The sequence below is a fragment of the Mauremys reevesii genome, linkage group 3, assembly GCF_016161935.1.
Source record: "Mauremys reevesii isolate NIE-2019 linkage group 3, ASM1616193v1, whole genome shotgun sequence".
NCBI lineage: Eukaryota > Metazoa > Chordata > Testudines > Geoemydidae > Mauremys > Mauremys reevesii.
The window spans coordinates 102,583,469-102,604,940 of record NC_052625.1 but is presented as its reverse complement, the minus strand read 5'-3'; the positions used below and the strand labels follow the sequence as shown (position 1 = coordinate 102,604,940).

The 21,472-nt window shown below is 40.4% G+C and overlaps 1 protein-coding gene across 6 annotated transcripts in view; it reads left to right on the top strand.

Annotated features, from left to right (window-relative positions):
- The window catches only part of UTRN (utrophin), a 576,172-nt gene that overhangs the window by 418,805 nt on the left and 135,895 nt on the right, over window positions 1–21,472 (top strand). For all 6 annotated transcript variants that reach the window (XM_039528635.1, XM_039528634.1, XM_039528636.1 and 3 more), the window contains 2 exons: window positions 9,691–9,820; window positions 19,565–19,833. In XM_039528635.1, coding sequence (XP_039384569.1) covers window positions 9,691–9,820; window positions 19,565–19,833 — 399 coding nt within the window. The remainder of the gene's footprint in view (window positions 1–9,690; window positions 9,821–19,564; window positions 19,834–21,472) is intronic.

The following is a 21,472-nucleotide window of genomic DNA, read 5'->3' as shown; positions in this document are numbered from 1 at the left end:
AACAGCAAGATGATGCATTGACTGACATGGAGGAACAGTCAATACACATTATTATATTTATCTTTTCTATTTTTATTTGATCAAGTTCATGCTTTCATGATGCAGACATATTTAGTATTATACCACAGCTACCAGTGACAAACTTGATTTCTCTGTGATCTATAGAGGCAGCTTCTCCCCAACACTTCTCAGTGCTCAATTATTTTTTATTTCCATTCAATACATAAAAGAAAGTGTAGTTTCTCCAACACCTGGTGAAGAATGACTAGGTAATTAAACGCCAGCGGAGCTGATTGTTATATAAAGCCACAATGTGGCAAACAGTTTTGAGTTCCAGTAATGTGTGTCTTTATTTCGCTGAAAGGGGTGCATAATGAATCCTGATTTAAATGTGTTCTGTTTTTAAGAAATATCTCGTGTTGTCATTGAAATTAGCTTTGTCTTCAGAGCCTCTAAGCAGACCTGCTCTTTGAGTTATTCTATGCAAGCCTGTGCAACAAAAAAAGAATGAAGGACTATAAATCAGTAGCACCTAATTTCAGAAGCCCACTCATTAAGCTAAAAATTTTAAGAAGTTAACTCTGAAAGAAGTTTGTGCTACCATATAACATAAAAATCATTAATAGTGAAAGTTTTCATGACAATGTAATTCCTCAAGAGGGGAAACACTTCTGGTATAAAGCATTCCCATCAGAAATCTTGGAAGTCCTCAGTTCAATAGATTCTTTTGTTTGAAGAAGGTTTTAGAAAATGTTAGCTTTCAAATAGTGTTATTTAATATGAGAAGTCACATCTAGTCATAAATAGCTCTGTGATGGGGTGTGACTCACCACTGCTGCACCCCCTGCTGGATGCCCCAGGGATAAGCTCTGCTAGCCAGTGAACCCTCTTCTGGTGGCGTCTCCCAGGACCGTGGCATCCTCTCCATGACAGAGCTCTCCAGCTGTGCCATACTATGTGCTCCCCCACTTCCAGGGGAATGTCACAGTCCCTTAGTCCAGCCACTTCCTCAGTGGCGAGTGGGGGCAGAGGAGGACCTGGGCCTGCCCACTACTCCAGGTCCCGGCCCAGGGACCCTATAGATGGCAGCCATGTGCTGTGTCCCCTCCAACCCCTCCGTCTACTTCCCTGGGCCACTTCCTCACAGCCCTAGTACCTTCTCCGCCCTTGACTCGGGGCCTCAGCATGCCAGCAGTCAGCCAGGAGCTCGTTCTCACTCCCTGGATCCTGCCCAGCACTGCTCTGTCCAAGTTCCTCCTAAAAGACAGCCAGTCCTTCCTCCTTGAGCTCCAGGAAGCAACTGAAACTGCTCTGCTTTGCAGCCCTTCTTATATGGGCCAGCCCGGCCCTGATTGGCTGCTCCTTGCAGACCTTTTCTAATTGGCTGCCTCCTGTGCAGCCTCCCTAGGGCTCTATTAACTCCTTATGGAGCCGTGTGGGCCGGAAGCCCCATCACAATCTCCCTTGAAGAGATGGCACATATACTCTTGGATTGCCCTGGTATAATGGAATAGACATGAAATCCGAAATTAGAACTGGTCAATCATACCCTTCAGAGTTATTGAAGGAAGAATGAATCAAAATAGACAGCAAATCATAGGATAATGATTTTACTAAATCAGGTGTCTAATGTTTTGGTTTATTCCATGACCTCAGAGAACCAATATTAGATGACAGAAGACTTGTGTATAGTAGGTTAGGGATTACCGTGTCATTTTCAAGCCATCAGAAGGATGTCCCTCATCCCTGTGAAATTAATGCTGTCATTGGTCTATTGTTGCTTTCCAAGAGTTTGCATAAAATGTAACAGTAGACGGCAATGTTGCATTGTGGTAGGTCTTTAAAGACTAAGTGGAGAACAGTTGTGTTATTGATCAATGCTGTTTAAACTCAGGATTAAAGAGTGGGTTATTTTTACTAGACTGTGACAGTCCGATCTTGTGCTCTTGTTTCCTCTTCCTATTGTCCTTTGTAAGATTCAGTGGAATCTTTAACCAGATGACTTTTACTACAGGAGCCTTTAAAATATGAAACTTGGTTTACCATATCCTATTAGAGAAAAATGAGTTTAGGTTCAGTACGTCTCCTATCCAAAAGACTCAGGACTGGAACAAAATGTAGTAAATGCCTCTAGCTGCCACTTCAGTTAGCAAAACTGTAACCTATAAGTAAAACTATTACAAAGTAGTCCAAATTCCTTCAGCACAGTCCAAGTCCCTGTACCAGTATGCTTGTAATATGAATTTCAGAAGGCTTATTTATCACACTCCAAGTTTTATCTGGTTTTCTCCCATGGGAAATAATAAAGCATTCTGAAAGGAGTTTCATAGTTACATTCATTAAGCCGCAGTGACATTTGTTTATATTGTTGCAATTTGTAGCAGTTGTCTTTGCCCTGCATTCCTGTTCTGGGATCAGACTTAACGGAGTATTTAAAGCTAGAAGGGACCATTAGATCATAGAATCGTAGGGTTGGAAGTGATCTTGAGAGGTCTAGTCCAGTCCCCTGAACTTATGGCAGGACTGAGTATTTTGTGGACCATCCATGACAGGTGTTTGTCTAACCTGCTCTTAAAAATCTCCGGTGATGGAGATTCCACACCCTCCCTAGGCAATTTATTTCAGTGCTTAACTACTCTTGCTGCAAGTTAATCCCATTGCTTCTTGTCCAATCTTCAGAAGTAAAGGAGTACAATTTTTCTCTCTCCTTGTAAGTTTTACATACTTGAAAACTGTTATCATGTCCCCTCTCTGTCTTCTCTTCTCCAGACTGAACAAACCCATTTTTTTCAGTCTTCCCTCATAGGTCATGTTTTCTAGACCTTTAATAATTTTTGTTGCTCTTCTTTGGACTTTCTCCAATTTGTCCACATCTTTCCTGAAATGTATTGTGTCCTGTTCTGGATGCCACACCAGTTGAGGCCTAATCAGCTTGGAGTATTGCTTATTGCTAATACATCCCAGAATAATGGAGTTTTTTTGTTTTTTATTTGTTTTTTTGCAACAGTGTTACCCGGTTGACTCATATTTAGCTTGTGATCCACTATGACCCCCAGATCCCTTTCTGCGGTACTCCTTTCTTGGTAGTCATTTCCCATTTTGTATATATGTAACTGGTTGTTCCTTCCGAAGTGGAGTGCTTTGCATTTGTCCGTATTGAATTTCATCCTATTTACTTCAGCCCATTTCTCCAGTTTGTCCAGCTCATTTGGAATTTAAATCCTATCCTTCAAAGCAGTTGCAGCCCCTCCCATCTTGGTATCATCCACCAACTTTATAAGTGTACTTTCTGTGCCATTACGTAAATCACTGATAATGATAATGAACAGACCCAGACCCAGAACTGATTCCTGCAGGATCCCACTCAATATGCCCTTCCAGCTTGACTGTGAATCACTGATAATGACTCTCTGGGAATGGTTTTCCAACCAGTTATGCACTCACCTTATAGTAGGTCCATCTAGGTTGTATTTCCCTACTTTTTTATGAGAAGGTCATGTGAGACAGTATCAAAAGTCTTACTAAAGTCGAAATATACCACATCTACTTTGCCTTCTCCCTCTCTCCCCCCCCCCCCCATCCACAAGGCTTATTACCCTGTAAAAAAAAAGTTGTCAGGTTGGTTTGTGTCAGGTTGGTTTGACACGATTTGTTCTTGACAAATCCATGCTGACTGTTACTTACCACGTTATTATCTAGGTGTTTGCAAATTGATTGCTTAATTATTTGCTTGACTATCTTTCCAAGTACTGAAGTTAAGATGACTGATCTGTAATTCCCCAGATTGTCGTTATTTCCATTTTTATAGATTGGCACTAGTCCCGTCGTCTAATTTCTTTCCTGTCTTCCATGACTTTTTGACGATAATCACTAATGGCTCAGATATCTTCTCAGTCAGTTCCTTGAGTATTTTAGGAGGTATTTTATCAGGCCCTGGTGACTTGAAGACATCTAACTTGTCTAAGTAATTTTTAACTTGTTCTTTCCCTATTATAGCCTCTGATCCTATCTCATTTTCACTGGTATTCACTATATTGGATGTCTAACATAGTGAGTGCCAGTGAAAATGAGGTACGATCAGACATTTAGTCTGATGTCCTGCATATTGCAGGCCATTAAATTCACTCAAATTCCCTGTGTTGAGCCCAATGACTTCAGTTAAACCAAAGTGTTTCAGTCCTCAGGACAATAAATTGTGGTGGCCCACAGGCAGAGAGGAGGAGAGACTGAGGTATCACCAATGCTCGAGGCCCCTGCAATGGCAGGCAATAGTTTTAGGTGAGATGTGCCCAGATGATCCTAGCAAGCATTCTCACCCTATGCTTCAGAGGAGATGGGGAAAAAAATACCCAAGCTCCCATACTGAGATTCATTTGGCGAATGGTCCCACATTTTCTGTGCTGGTCTTGTACTCCTGGGGACAGTTCTTTATACCTGTGTCCAGTGCTGAAAGTCCTCCCATCCAGTGAAGTTAGCACCTTATCTCAGTTAACCAGTCTGATCCCAGAACAGGGCAAAGACAACTGCCATAAAGTTGCAACAATATAAATAAATGTGACCACTGCTTAAGGAATGTAACTTTAGCTTAACAATGTATATCTGTATAATGACCATAGATGTGCACAGGGTAAGCCAAAATTTCCCCATATCTCTGCAGCATCACCTAGTCAGCCACTGTAAACGGCAACCCAGACTGCATTCAAAGCTGCCAGTTATGGGCCAGCACTGTGTGTGCATGCCTTAACTAATTTAGTCCATGAGGCCATTGCAAAACTAAATAAAACCTAGAAATGTGTTCATGCATTTCGTAAGTATTATACCAAAATCTTTAATATAGTAGTAAAATTTATTATTACAGCCTTCTTTATGATTCTCAATAGGTTTTTTATGTGTTATTTTTATTCTCCATAGTGTTCTTATAGATCCGAATTTCCAGTCAAATCCTGTCCTCAATCCACTCCAGACTAATGAAATTTGAGCAAAGGAGTAGACTTACAAGTGGATTTTTGTTTTTCATTATCTGTACACTGCAGAAAAGTTTGTCTGGAAGGAAATGTAGGATATTACTGATAGGTTTAGTTATTACTACATCATATATTCTCTTTGCTATTCTTTTTTACTGGCACAAAAACAGACTAGGAAATTAAGTACTGCTAAAGAAATAAGGAATAAGGAGGCTGGGTTGGAGCAGCTATTTTTGAAGTAGATTTCGGTATATGTAAACTACTAGGCCATGTTGCATGAATAAGATATTAATTTTTACTCTCAAATTATTGCTATTTGAATATTAATTTTTCATCTGTAAAGTACCTTTCATGCTGAAGGATCTCTCAGTAGGGGGGAATTAATGATGAGGAATTCCACTGATGATGTGGAAGTAAGGAAGTATACATGCCCCTATGCATACTTAATGCATACTTAACGGAGGCCATGGTAGGCAGAGAACCAAAGGAGGAGCCATGGAGAGAATTTAAATGAGAGCTATGAGGGAAGAGTCTCATTAGTGTTTGAGATTGTAAACTGGAGGCAGGCAAGGAGGAGACAGGAAGATGGGGAGATCCATCCCTATAGAGTTTCAAAGCTTAGCTGGAATTTCTGCACAGATTCCACATGGACTCCTTTCTCTGAACACTTCTGAAAAATTCAGGGATTAAAAAATCCTATGGAAACCCTTATGTGAAAATCTTCATTAATTTGGAGTTAACATTGAAGGAACTTCAGAGGGTAAAAAAAACAAACCAGCCCATAAACCTTTTAAAATATATTTTTTGCACAAAAATATTATCCTGTAAATTTTAAAGCTAAGGTTCTATTTTAATGATACGCAAACAACAAACTTTAGAAGTAGAGACTAGCATCCAAGGCTCACCCAAGGAAACTTATGCATATGCTGGTGATACTGGTCTCCTGCCTTACTTCCTTATCTAGTCTCAGTTCCTGCATACAGAGTGCTTTCAGGACTGGTCTCTTACTTGGTAATGTGTAGGTGATTCCTAAAAGGTTTATTGTAATCTGTTCTGTGTGTAATTTAAATATTGATGTGGACTGACTTGATTTGTAGGGCTTAAATAATTGTGGTTCATCACCTGCCTAAGTCAGGAGGCTGGATTTTGCATGCATTATAATGAGACTAACGGATGCATCTGAAGAAGAATAAGGAGAGTCAGTATAGAATTTTATGGAGAGTATTTTTGATGCGTAAGTGTTGGTTTGAGTGTGCGCCAGGGGTGCTTGAGGCAGAAGCAGCATGGTGGGGAGTAAAGTCTGGGGAAGCTGATGGAGTATTGTCAGTGGTAAATGAGAGGTTAAGTTACATGATCAGTTAACTGGAGTGGAGCAGGGTAGAGCTGTGAATGTCCATAAAGGTAAAGATACAAAGCTTTGATGCAGAGCTAGAGGGAGAGATTTAAAGAGCAGATTCACGTGGTCTGAGCAACAAGCCAAGAAGATGATGATTATAGCAGCAGAATTTTGAATGGATTTGGGGAAAGTAAGTTGTCAGGAATCAATACATGACAGTTTTAATGGAATGGCCAGAAGGAGGACTGAATCCTGGAGAGGTCGTGTAAGAAGAAGCCATGAGATTTCTGCTTGGATGTATGTCTCTAAAGCTAGGGCTGACTCAATGATGGCACCCAGATTATAGGTGTGAGTGACTGAGAAGAAGATATTGTTATCCATGGTGATGAAGCAAGGCAAAGAGGAGTAACCAAGAGGTCATGTTTGGCCATGTTGACTTTAACGGCATGTCTACACTTACCTCCGGAGTGATCAATCCAGCAGGGGACGATTTATCGTGTCTAGTGAAGACCTGATAAATTGACCACCGAGCGCTCTCCCGTTGACTCCGGTATTCCACCACAGCGAGAATCGCAAGCGGAGTCGACAGGGGAGCTTCAGCAGTCGACCTACCTCAGAGAAGACACCATGGTAAGTAAATCTAAGTACATCGACTTCAGCTACGTTATTCACGTAGTTGAAGTTGCATAATTTAGATCAACCCCCGCCCCTCTATTCAGGAATTGATTTCAGAAAGATGGATAGAGATGTGGGTTTGTATGGAGGAAAGCAGGTCTGGAATGGAGAGAGAGATTTGAGTCATCAGCAAAAAGACAACCGGTAAAGTTGTGCAAGTAAATAAGATTGTCTAGTGATGTGTGATATATAGGGAGAAAAGAAAGGACAGAGCCCTGTGTGACCTGCACCAGAAATTTGAAAGAAGAAAAGGATGACCACTAACTGTATCTCTGAAGATACAGTTCAGCAGGAGGAGGAGAAACCAGAAAGGCTACGGGAGGATAGAAGAAGAGCATGGTTGACAGTGTCAAAGAAGAGGAAGATGGAGTACAGGCTCTGTGAGTTGACCATGAAGAGGTTATTAGTGACTTTGACAAGAACAATTTCAGTGGAGTGTGGAAGACGGAATTCAGACGGGGGGTTGAGGGGTGGGGGGGAGGTGGGAATTGGATAGAACTGGAGGAAAGGAATTCCAGACAGCAGTTGGTGATGTACAAGTTTTATATTTTAGCTTTGTGCTCTATATTGAAATGTTATGGGCCAATTAGTTTAAAAAATATTGAGAATTTTTCTGACTTTGAACTAGTTGTCATGTGATCTTATATACCCGTATTGATGTTTTTATTCTAGTTACTTATGTAGAGTCTACTTGACTAGATGATGATAAAATAAATATTGTATTATTATAAAAGTCTTTTAATTTACTCTGTGTGTGCGTGTTTCTGTTTCATGCTGAAGTTAATTGCTTAATGGAACTGTTTTGATGTACTACGAATATCTAATAACAATGGAAGGGCTGTGAAATGAGTACAGTACCATTCCCCTCTGCCTCACTACTGCTAAAATGTACATGTAATATTTGTGTGCAAGTAAGAAATTAGAAAGTAAACTGGGTGGAAAATCAATGAAAGATTATCCGGCTTTAATAGTCTTTCAGACTTTTAAAATAACATATCCAGTATACTATACTATCTCTAATGAAAATGCCCTCTAAAGTGGGGGTAGAGTTTTAAATCAGGGTATGCTGCTCAGTAAGGCTTATTTAAAGTTTAGGATCTGATGCACAAATATATACATTATTGTCTTTGCTCATATGAGTAGTCCTATTGGGGTCAAGCCTTGGTGTTACAAATGTTGTGCTTTTGACATATCCTCTCTAATGTCAGATGTGCAGGAGAATTTCAGTATGATGCTCTATACCCTGTGTTTGTTCTGAGGAATAGCCATGTGTGTTCTCAAAGGAAAAACTGTTATTTTCACGTGTTCATTGCTGTGAAGAAAATTTGGGGAGAGAATGTGGAGGAGGATTAGAATTAAAATGTAGCTGCAAAACAAAATCAAGTCTGATTCCACAATCAGATCCATGCAGCAGACCATTGTGTCCATATGGAGTCCCACTGGGTCTTCCCACATGTAGATCCAGTTGCATAATTGAGGCCTTAGTATGCGTCACCCCCTATGTAAATATCTGGAGAAAATACAGTAAGACACTTTCCTACTTTCTGCTCTTATCCTTCCACTAGGAACTCTTTTCTATAGGGAAAAGATGCGTGTTCTGTTATATAGTGCCTGGAGTACTATGCTGTTTCTTGTGGGCATTGGGGAGTGACTGGACTTTTGCAGTAAAATTAACATTTATTTTTAATTAGAGATGTTTAAAATATTCATTTAAAAGCAGAAAACCATAATACATAGCATTAAAAGTATGCTATTGTGTATTTACAGTGGTAGTAACATGTAAATGTTTCATAAAAATTATTTCTGAGAAGGATATTTTAAAAGTTTATATGGAACTAAATGTTTTTTAGGAGAGAATATTGGAGCAGACTGTGCTCATAAACACAAGACTCCAAAGGAGAAAGGTTAAATTCTCCCCCACCCCTTTATAAATAAAATAACAAAAGCACTATAGAATAAAGTTTGATGAGATTAATTTACATTTGCATGAAAAACCTCTGAGAGAAAAATTGCAATTGCCTTGGTGTAACAGGCTGAAAATATTTTAGGCTAATTGGAGACTGTCTTTTCATAATATGTTCTCTTTGGTTAAGTTTTGATTTTGTGTAGTTGAATTTGTTTCTGTTTCTTAATTTTCATAATTTTTAACATAACATATTCTGAAGAATTTAAAATACTTCTGCAGTTCTCATTACCAGTAGTGAAATTATCTTCTTGTGTTCCATTGAATGTATTTTTTTTTGGTCTGTCTGTCTGTCTGTCTGTCACTCACTCACTCACTCACACACACACACACACACACACACACACACACACACACACACACACACACACACACACACACACACACACACACACACGTCAGAGCAGTCTATTATATCCTATGAATCCTTCAGATAGTAATGAAGGCTTCAAAGTATGTTTTTATGTAAGTTCAAGTATAATAATTTCCTTTTCGTGAATATTTTAAACACATCATATTTCTTGTATTCACATATTTAAGTTAGTTCTGCAAAAATCACCTCTGCAGTCTAAATTCATTTTCTTCCCATCTCTCTTTTGCAAAATTTACATTTTGTCTTGCAACATGAATTAAATGTTGACTATTAGTCACTCACGATACGGGTCAGAGGGATGAAAATGGAGCGGTTGCTACATTGCCTGTTGTACAAAACATTAAGTTACAAATGCAACTCTCATTTTCCCTTGCATAAGGCACTGAGGCGTGAACTGAAGGATAAAGAGCAAACCATTCTGAATGCTGTAGACCAGGCACGAGTTTTCCTTGCCGACCAACCAATTGAGGGCCCTGAAGAACCAAGAAAAAACCTGCACTCAAAAACTGGTCAGTTACTGTTTTCTTCATATTTGGAACATGTAAAATGAATGTTGCAACATCAATATTTAGGTCCCAGTATACATTTTATAGCTCATCATTTATGTAGCCTAGAATTTCTAAAGCAATTGGGCATTTCACTTCCTTTAAATTGATCAAGTATAACCATAATTGCTTTGTAAATATCCAGTGTTCAATGATGGAAGGAGGAAATGTACAAATAAATCACAGAAGGCTATATTTTATATTAAAAACATTTTGAGGAGGCATATCTGGAATTTTTCACCTTTCATTATAAACTCAAAATATGGATAACATCAGTGCAATTTTGTAAATTCTTGCTTCAATAACAAAGCTATGCACCTGAAATATGATTGTGAAGAATATTGGAACATAAGCCATTAAAATCTGCATATATTACTCTTTTTGTAAAATATTAACCAAATTAGATTCTGGAATTGCCTGATGAATAATGCAATACAGCTGTTCTAGATCGGTAGTCTTTTAACCCTTAGTGACTGCAAGAGTTGACTCATATTTAGCTATTTTCAGGAACCTGAGAAAAAGTAGCAAGTCTATTCATAATTGCTCAAAAGAAAAAAATATATAATAATTGTATAAGTACATACAGTAAGTATCATGTAGCTGTAGAGTAAATTCATAATTGTATCTCTTCTGTTATCATGAAATCTTACTGCTGAATATTGCATGGTAATTGTACTAGAAATAAATAAACTAGTAATTTAAATTATTATGGAGTAATCTGCAGAAATCTGAATTACCGTGCAGATGCATATCATTTAGTACTCTATACAATTTGCAAAGTCATTATATGATTATTTCTGTCCTGTGTTAATATTCATTCTCCTGATTTCATACATCCTGTAGAGCCTTCCTAGACTACTTTTCAAGTTAATGTTAATTAAAAACAATTAATGTTGTAGCAATCTGACATTACTTTTGTGTAATTTTCTACCACAACGAATTTATTTTCCTCGTTTCTGATTCCCTTCTTTGGCTTTGCATTGCATAGTTTAACCTGCCGGTTAAAACAAATGAACATTTTTTTTTATTGACTAATACTTACTTCTTGGTTGTTATATTAGATCTTATCTCCTGCTATTTTGAAAAATCAAGAGTATGTTATGCAAAATTCAGTAGTTTTGCATCTTATTTGATATGTTGCATATATAATAAATGTGCTGTTTGGCCAACATTGCATGAAGTATCATGAAGATGAAAATAATATATTCTGATTTTAGCTTTGCTCATTCAGCCAGTCATGACCTCAGCAAATTTTATAACTTACATCTCAAAATGTGTAAAAGCACCCAAATCAGTCTGTGCCAAATCATAACACGCTACTAGTGCCAAGTGCTTTTTATTCAGCAATATTTGTCAGGACTTGATTTTTGTTCAATGTTGAATGAAAACAAGAGAGTGATCTTTAGATGACGCTACATATGTTAAATTTTCGCAGTGCAATGTTATGAAAACATAGTATCTTGTAATATTCAAAAGGTGGTGGGGACAGACTAGGAGGTTGGGTGACCATGGTAAACTGCCAAATGATAATTGGCAGGCAGGTGGTCTGTGAGTGTCTTATGAATATCTCCTGTCCACATAGCATATTGCAAAAACAGTACCTTACTGTAGATAGATTCATAGAGTGTGAGTCCAGAAAGGGACCATTTCATCGTCTAGTTTGACCTCCTGTATGTCATAGACAATTTGGTTCTCCCAGGTTACCCCTGTATGGAGACCAATAACTTGTGTTTGGCTAAAACGTATCTTCCAGAAAGGCACCCAGTCTTGATGTGAAGACATGAAGTGGTGGATTCTCCATCTCTTGCCTTGGGAGTTTGTTCCCCTGCTTAATCACCCTCACTTAAATTTCTGCCTGATTTCTAATTTGAATTTGTCTGGCTTCAGTTTCCAGACACAGGTTTTTGTTAGGCCTTTCTCCACTTTATTAAAGATGAAAATAGTCCCATTGATTAAAGTACTATTCTACAGGAGTAGGTGTGGCAGAATCTGCTGTGTTATGCCTGCATGGATGGCTGCTTTAAATTTGCCTAATTGCTACATTTTGTGGTACCCAGTTGCTGCTTATTATCTAAACTTCTTGTTTCTGTAGTACTTTTTGTTGTAAGCAAGTTTTCTGCCAGGGTTATTAGAAGCTTGAAGAACACTTTTCATTGGAGTGATGCTAAAGACATAATTTTGTGATGACAATACTGTTGGATTCTTCCGATTTTGAGCTTGACAGTATCTCATTATGCCTGTTTAAATGCTCTGAAAGTGCTCATAATGATGACAGTGTCATTTGCACCCTCACTTTCTGCTCCAAAGACTCACTGAACCGTGGAAAAGAGAACATGTTCTGTATAATTGGGGGAATGGACATTAAATCAGCTTCAGTTCTTCTATGCTGTTTAAAGAACATATAACTATGGCTAGGCAGAGAAAGAACACTAGCTGCAGTCAGGCCCTAAAATAGCACTTTTTCTATAGATTGAGGAATGAACAAGAATAAGTGCTTAAAAAACCAAGAACTGGTGGAACTAGGAGCAGCTTAAGTTATCTAAAATAAATGTGTAAACAAGCAACACACTTGCATCCGAAGAAGTGGGTATTCACCCACGAAAGCTCATGCTGCAAAACGTCTGTTAGTCTATAAGGTGCCACAGGATTCTTTGTTGCTTTTACAGATCCAGACTAACACGGCTACCCCTCTGATAATAAGCAACACACTGTTCATACATAATATTTTCTTTTTAACATATTGACCACTCCTTGGAATCTGTTTGCTTAGTACTCAAAGTAAGAGTTCTAAACCTCAGTTTTAAAAGTTCACATCCCATTGCAGTTTACCTCCACTAGACATTGAGAATTTTTTTTTGCTATTTTCATCACTTTGTGACAAAAGATGCTTATTGAAATGAAGCAGTTGCAACCAGAGCAGTGGATTTTTTTCTCTCCCTGATTCCAAGGTCAGTTAATATTTTTCCTCTCTGGTAACCAGATGGTCTGATTATAGAGCTTTTCTTACTTTCTGAGCAGCTGCTGAAGTGGAGATAATGTAATAAGTACCATAAAAAAAGAGACTGATCAATCAGAAGATTTCATACTAAGTGAAGACAAAAAAAGCAACAGCTAGTGTACAGTGTTTTTGTCACAGTATAAAGGAGTTGTGTATCCCTGTGCCAGCTTGCTTAATGATGGACTGATGAAAAGATTTCCTAACCCAAGGAAAATTGTCACTGTTAAATCATCTTTTATGAAATCAGGTCTACAGTTCTAAACTATGCAACCAAAGTCACTGCAAATGTGTTCTCTGCTTTAAAAAATAAGAGGTTTCGTGTTAATGACAATTGCAAACATTGTTATGCAAGATGAATTTGTCTCTTAAGTGAATAAAAGTTAAACGATTTTATACTCATAAAACTAATTATCTGGTTTTATTTCCATAGTAAATGCCTTTTTAAAGCAAGTTGATAAGCACCCCCAAGGGTTCTATAAAGTTAAATAAAACAATCTCAACACATTAATACAACTAGTATTTTTTCAAATAAAATGCAATAGTCATGTTTGCAGAATGACAGTGAATTAACAAATAACTTGTACATGCCTTTCAACAGCTTCAGGAGAATGTTTCTATTTTTATTTCTGTTCAGTTCTGATTCTTATACCACACCTGTCACCATGGACTCTAGGTGCCTTCCACACAGTAAGGGATGTGACTAACATCTGTCACATGTGCTTCAGTTTGGTGTTAGCTAGAAGGACAAACCAAGTAAAAGAATCTTCCTTCTTCTCTTCCCCAACACTTGCCATCGCCGCCATCTTCTCAGGGTCACCTTATTAGAGTGTGTGTGGGGAGGGGGCAGGGTGACTCCAGCACACTCCCAGTTCCCGACTTTTCCTCAGAAATGTATGTCTTGTACTTCCTAGCTCATATAAAGTCCATCATTTTATTAATAGAAATGATCTGCACAAATCCTGTTATCCCAAACACACTGGTTTAGATAAAAACAATAAAACAAGTTTATTAACTATAAAGTAATAGATTTTAAGTAAATACAAGTAATGAGGCATAAAAGTCAGAAATAGTTACAAGAAAAATAAATTTAAAACACAACTAGTGCCTAATTTAACAAACTGTTAAATTCAATGCAATGTTTTTCTCACCACAAGTTCTTAACAGGATTACTGGCCAAACTTCTTAGCCCAGGACTCATAAGATTGGCCATACTGGGTCAGACCAATGGTCTATTTAGCCCATTAATAGTATCCTGTTTGCCGACTGTGGCCAATGCTAGGTACTTCATAGGGAATGAACAGAACAGGCAATCATCAAGTGATCCATCCAGTATCTGTGTAATGGCAGCGCCCTCCCTCTGCTGCAGTGAATAGATGGACAGAGAGACAGAGAGGAGGAAGGCGGGCTCTTGTGGCATCTCCTTTTTATAGTCCTTCCTCTCCTTTTGAGAGGCATTTCCAGATGAGATTCAGGAGACAAAAAGTCTGCATGGACAGGAACCCCATGCTGTTTCTTTGCTAAAATGCAAATTCTCACCCATGCCGCCTTTCCTGCCAAAAAATGGCACTTTAGCAGGTAATGGCCCATTGACCTTGTTTAGACCTGGCTGAGGCGTTAGCTTGCTCGTTGTCTCTGAGGAACTGGTTTGGCCACTCCCCAGACTTGGAAAATGTTTAAGTAACACCACACAGTGAAATCTTATAACTTTACATCTAATGTTACCATATATAATTTACCAAGATGATAATGGTCAGAAAATTATAGTTTTCAAATGATACCTCACAAGGCATACTTTGTACAAAAATTATTACAATAGTGTACAAGGGATGAATACAGGGGTACAGTCTGTCACACCCTTCCTGTTAAAAATTTACACCTTATTTCCAGTCTGCATATTAGCCTCTGGCTCCACTGTTGTGCATGTTCTGTTAAATTTTTTTAGCTCACTTACTTGTTTGGTTTACGTAGTCAGCAATAAAATTTCTTGCAAGTGGCTTTGCGGTTTCCAACAAGGCTTTGTCGTGGCATTTTATTAAAAAAAAAAAAATCATGGGGAAACAGGGGTTTTCACGAAACTTAAAGTACTTCTGCCTTCAGCTGTCATCAAATAGACGCTGATGGTATTTCCATTCTTGTGTGTACCAAAACGAAGAGGGTCAGGGTCTCGCAATAAATAAATACATTTTTTAAACTTCACACAATGGGCTAATAGCAATTCCTTTTTTAATCTAAACCAGGTCCTTCCATCCACGCTTACCCCTTGTTAAGGATGACTGATTTTCTCAGCTAAAATATGAATAGTACGAACTTGAATATTTTTACAAGTTTCTTTTATGTTAATTATCCCCAGCAAGGTTGCAGTGTTAGAGACCAGGGGCTAAGAAACTGATTAGTATTCATCTTCATTAGAAGCATATTAATAGCATATATTTCTGCCATCACGATAATATACTTTTGACTATAACATTGTGTCTTCCAAAGAAGGAAAAACTTGTTACCTTTGTTCCTTTTTTACAGATGGCTGATTGATAAGCCAAGTCCATTATAAAGATATTTTTAATGGCTACCCACCACTAAATGGGAAGGTTATTTGACTCATTTGATCTCTTCCAATAAAAATGCCGCTTTCATCTTTTTTCATGAATGTCATTCTTATATTTATAGACAACATTCACTTTTAATGGTTAAAACTGCATAAATGAAATGTTCCTAAAATGCTGCTACTTTTCTATACATAGAAATGAGTGTAATACCATTTAGCTTATTTTTATGTGCATGCAACATTGTGTGTGTGGGTGGGGGGGGTCTCTTGCATGAAAGAGGAGTCCTCTGGGAGTTACTTTTTGTTTCAGTCACTGTGACAGCAACATTCCCTCAGAAGAAATAGGCTGGATGAAGCTGTTTCCAGAGGTCATTGAGGCCACTCTGAGTGCCAGAAAAGGTCTTGCTTGAATGTGAAATGGAGCTTTCCCTTCTCTTTACAAGCTCAGTGGATTCTCGGTCCCTGTTCTAGAAAACGAGATCCATTGCTCAGTCCCAAGTCTGGAACTCCTGTATGTCAGCACATCATGCTGCTAGTAGACCACAATTCTTCTTCAAGTGATTGCTCATGTGTATTCCACCGTAGGTGTGTGAGCTCGCCATGTGCACTGGTGCCAGAAGTTTTTCCCCAGCAGCACCCGTAGGGGAGCGCCCTAGCAACCCCTGGAGTGGCACCTGTGTGCTCCCCCTACCCTCAGTTCCTTCTTGCCACCAGTGAAGGTGTTTCGGAACTGCTCTGCTCCAGTTTTGCTGTAGCTCGTCCCCAAAACTGCTTGTTCGTTCAGTGTATGGTACCTGTAGTTAGTTAGTTTAATTAGTTTAGTTTAGCTAGAGCTCCCGGGCCGGGACATGCCCCGTGCCCCGGGTTTTAAGTTGTGCAACACTCATAGGCGATCTATACCAGTGAGTGATCCATGTGCGGACTGTTTACACTGTTTGGGGGAAACCCATCTTGGCGATCGCTGCAAGATTTGCAGGTCATTTAAGCCTTGGATCAAGAGAGAAAGGGACATTAGGCTCTGGGCTATTCTGATGGAGTCGGCACTGACCCTGGCACCAGCGCACCGCTCCGAGTCAGCACCAGGCACCGCAGTGTCAGTGTGCGTTGACCCTTCGGCGCAGTCGACTAGTGGGCACGCCAAGAAGGCTAGGAAGAAGACTCTGCTGCGGCACTGGAGTAAACCCGGGACAGAGGTTAGACCCATGCTGGGCAATCCTCGATCCCCACCGGCGTCTAGGCCTCTGACTCAGGTTGAGCAGAGTAGCTAGGCCCATTCGGAGCAGGCCTCTTCAGATGTCTGGATGGCCTCCACACCGGAGGCCCTGCAGGCGGCCCGGTATGTTATGTTCATGCCATTACCAGGAGCACCACCGATGTTAGCCCCGCACTCCAGAGGCACGCCACTGCTGGGATCTCCGCGGTACTCCACCTCATGGCGTCGCTGCTCAAGGGTTAGGTAGGGAGGAAAGGACGTGTTCAGAAGGGGTTCAGCGTGTCCTCCTAGAAAGCAGGCGGCCCTCCATACGCCAAGCCTACTTGGCAAAGTGGTCTTGGTTTTCCAGATGGGTGGATGAGCTGGGCGGTTCCCTGTTGGCCGCCCCGATCCAGCTTATTCTGGACTACCTCCTTCACCTTGTAGTCCAGGGCCTGGCACCTTCGTCAGTCAAGGTGCACCTGGTGGCATTATTGGCCTTTCATCTGCCGGTGCAGGGCCACACGGTATTTTCCCATACTATGACTGGCTGATTCCTTAAGGGGTTGGATCATCTTTTCCCATATGTTACGCCCTCAGTCCCGCAGTGGGACCTAAACCTGGTGTTGGCCCATCTCACAGGGCCCCCGTTTGAGCTGCTAGCCACGTGCTCCTGGTCACACCTCTTGTGGAAGGTGGCCTTCCTGGTTCCGATCACATCAGCTAGGCGGGTATCAGAACTCAGGACCCTGACCTCCGAGCCCCCCATATGGTGTTTCATAAAGATAAGGTCCAACTCTGCCCACATCCTTCGTTCCTTCCAAAGGTGGTCTCCGCCTATCCCATGGGTCAGCCAGTCCTCTGCCCCAAGCCCCATGCGTCCAGTGAGGAGCGCCGCCTCCACACGCTGGATGTGAGACGGGCACTGGCCTTTTATCTGGAGTGGACTAAGCCTTTCAGAAAGTCCTCACAACTGTTCATTGCCTCAGCCAAGAGTGTGAAAAGTCGGCTGATCTCCACCCAGCGGTTCTCCAACTGGATCACCTCGTGCATCCATACCTGTTATGACCTGGCGGGAATCCCTCCATCACCAATTGTGAAGGCGCACTTGACTAGGGCGCAGGCCTCTTTGGCTGTCTTTTTGGCCCATGTCCCCCCCATTCAGGACATTTGTAGGGCTGCCACATGGTCTTCAGTTCACACATTCACCTCACATTATGCGATTGTCTCTCAGACCAGGGAGGACGCCGCATTCGGCAGGGCCATTCTCCATCCCAAAAATTTGTGAACTCCTTCCCACCTCCAACAGATATAGCTTGGAATCACCTATTGTGGAATATACATGAGCAATCACTCAAAGAAGAAAAGACAGTTACCTTTTCCATAACTGGTGTTCTTCGAGATGTTGCTCATGTCCGTTCCACATCCTGCCCTCCTTCCCCTTTGTCGAAGTTGTCTGGCAAGACGAAACTGAGGGTGGGGGGAGCGTGCAGTGCCCCTTATACCGTGCCACAGAGGCGACACTCCAGGGTTCGCTAAGGGAAAAAACTTCCAGCACCAGTGCACATGGCGAGCACACACACCTATTGTGGAATAGACGTGAGCAACACATCTCAAAGAACACCAGTTATGGAAATGGTAACTTCTTATCAGGCTCCCACGAATTGTTTATAACAAGGAAGAGATCCGGCATATGTGTACTTAACACATACTGTCAGAGAGTGAAACTTTAGCCAGTGTGTTTGTAAGTTACAGTAATGTCAAATAATGCTATGCATGCTCAGGTCTTGACTCTAAGTGGGATTTAAACAAAAACTTCCAGACATAATCAGTGTCATCATACAAACTATCTCCTTAAGACTAAGGGTACGTCCAGACTACCCGCCTTATCGGTGGGTAGTGATCGATTTCTCAGGGATCGATATATCGCGTCTCATCTAGACGCGATTATATCGATCCCCAAACGCGTTCCCCGTCGACTCCGGAACTCCACCAGCGTGAATGGTGGTAGCGGAGTCGACGGGGGAGCCGCAGACGTTGATCCCGCACCGTGAGGACCCAAGGTAAATCGATCTGAGATACTTCGACTTCAGCTACGCTATTCACGTAGCTGAAGTTGCGTATCTTAGATCGATCTCTCCCCCCCCCCCCAGTGTAGACCAGCCCTGAGGCACCCATCCTTGCCATATTTATCCTACCTTCAGCTTTGTTTGCTCAGTTGTAACAGCTATCCATTGACATAAATGGAATTTTTCTGGGGATCCCCGGTGCAATTTTCAAAGCCGCTTAGGGGAATTCGACATTGAAATTAATGAGGAATGTGCATCTAAATCTCAACTCTGTCATTTTGGTTAGCAATCCTGGTTTTGTTTTCGGTTTTGTTGTGCAGTTCTAAGCTTTGCAGTACTCCATTTATATGACTGTTTAAGTGGGGAATTAACATTAAAATCACTATTGTTGAGCTGCAGAAATATTTAAGGTGTGGTACTGAGAAAACATGATCCACTTTAACCTGAATTAAAGAGAGTTAAAAGAGAAAAAAAATGTGGGTTGGGGCAGAGGTTCATGAACTGGAAAAGTGAGGTAGCACACCTTGCAGATTACTCTTGCAGATTCCAGAGGTACCACAAACACCAATAGCCAGTCCTAGGCTCTTGCTTTTTGTAATGTATGGAAATGAGGATGAATTTCTTAGCAGTTATCCTAGCCATGTTGTTCTTTAAGAATACAGTTTTGTTTTTCATTTTATGTTATTTGTCAACATGGACTTTTCTTGTTGATTTATTTAAAGAAAAATCTGCTGAGTTATGATGATCTCTGAATTGGCTGGGCGTCTTATCTGATAGAGTCTTATTGAATTGCTCCTCGTACAGAATTAAATCTGTTCAACCAAAAATGAACAGCAGCTTAAAAAAAAAAAAAAAGAACAAGGGAAAAAAAACCCACCTAAACTCTGAAACCACCTTTTCACTGCAGAGTTGACCCCAGAGGAGAAAGCACAGAGAATTGCCAAAGCTATGCGCAAGCAGTCTTCAGAGGTGAAAGAGAAATGGGAGAGCCTGAATGCCAGTGCCCACAACTGGCAGAAGCAAGTGGACAAAGCGTTAGAGAAACTGAAAGACTTGCAGTGTGCCATGGACGACCTTGATGCTGACTTGAAAGAGGCTGAGAATGTGCGAAATGGCTGGAAACCAGTAGGAGATTTACTGATTGACTCATTGCAGGAACACATTGAGAAAACTACAGTAAGCATGACATTCTTTGTGAATATAACAACTGTTTTTAGCAGTGTAGTGACCTACTGCCTCCCCAGAGCCAGAACCTTTCCCTACTATAGGGAAAGGCTCCAGCAGTAAGGGAAGGCTCTGGTGGTGGGTTGGCAGCAGGGAAATGCTCTGGCAGCTCCTCACAGCTAAAGCCCTTCCTCACTGCCTCCCCTCTGCCACAGTCTTTTCTTACCACAGTGAAAGGCTCTAGTAGCAGGGAGCTGTCGAAGCCTTTCCTTGCTGTCTCCCCCTGCCAGAGCCTTTCATTGCCATATGTAGCTACATGCTGCAGTGTGGACACAGGCTGCTTACACTAGTTACACATACCCTACATGCTGCCTATAGGCCTTTATAGTTATGTTTGCTCCAGGGCATTTCCTATCAACACCATTATTAAACTTCAAGGAAATTGCTATTTAAGGCAACATCTATGATTGTCACTAACTTTATTTTATATTCCTTAGTACTCAAATGATGTCATACCCAGAAACACTCAGACTCTTCAGCTCCACAGTATAATCTCTTTCAGTTCCAACATACAAGCACGCACAATACACACTGATCAAAGCCATGCTAAAGGCACAGGTTTACCTCTGACCTTAGCATCTAAAGTTACTCATGAAAGGATCGACTATCTTGGATTGTAAACATTTGCAAGAAAGATTCCATCTTTATATGTATTGCAAATAATTATTTGCATGTATGGTACTATGTAAGTAGTATATCTGACTGCTTCACTTCACTGTTGTTCATACATAAATGAGTAGGGCTTTACACTTCTGTCCCCTGAAGTTTTACTCAGACTATTCAGGTTCAATGGAACCTAGAAACTTTGAGTCAAACACAGTCAAAGCAGATTTATATCCAGACCGCAGTTGATTTAAGAGTAATGCATACATTCCTCCCCCTTTTCCATTTTAGTATAGACAGTAAACCAAGCTCTCGTATGCTGCAGGGAATATCTCTTTGTTCTTGTGTTAAGAAACAGTTTGTCATATCTTGATGTCATTTCTGCAACGGAGGGTAAAGCAAAGTCTATTAAATTTTCATTGCTGTAGAAAGCAGAAAGATCTGCTAGAATTGTGGGGGACTGTTGGCAGCCCACAAATCAAAATTTCCCCTTTTGCCTGTAGATGTCTCCTGTGAATGGGACTGATTAGGGATAGTTTCAAGGAAGGTAGGGAATAGTTGGATTGTCCAAAAAAACCCCTTCTCTTTCTCTAGTTGTTGGCTTGTTCACAGCATCAAACAACTACCTTTACCTGCTCACAGCAAGAAAGACATTTAGTGCATATTTTCAACCATAACTAAAACTTTTACTTTTTAATGTTATATTTAGTTTTGTTTGGTTCAGAAAACCTTTCTTCTTTTTAAATCATAATAGTTTTAACTGTCCAGTCAGAATCCCATAAAGTATTCTGTTCCTTTTCCTTGGAAGATGCATTGCCTCATGTTTGCTAATTCAGTAATGAGGTATTTGAATAAAGATTTTGCCAGCAGCTTTTGATCAGGGAACAACAGTCAGCCTTATTCAATAACTTTGGTTTAAGAATCCTTGGTGTGAACCAGTATTACTAAAACTCACTGTAGAATATTGCAGTATTGGATGAAATCCACC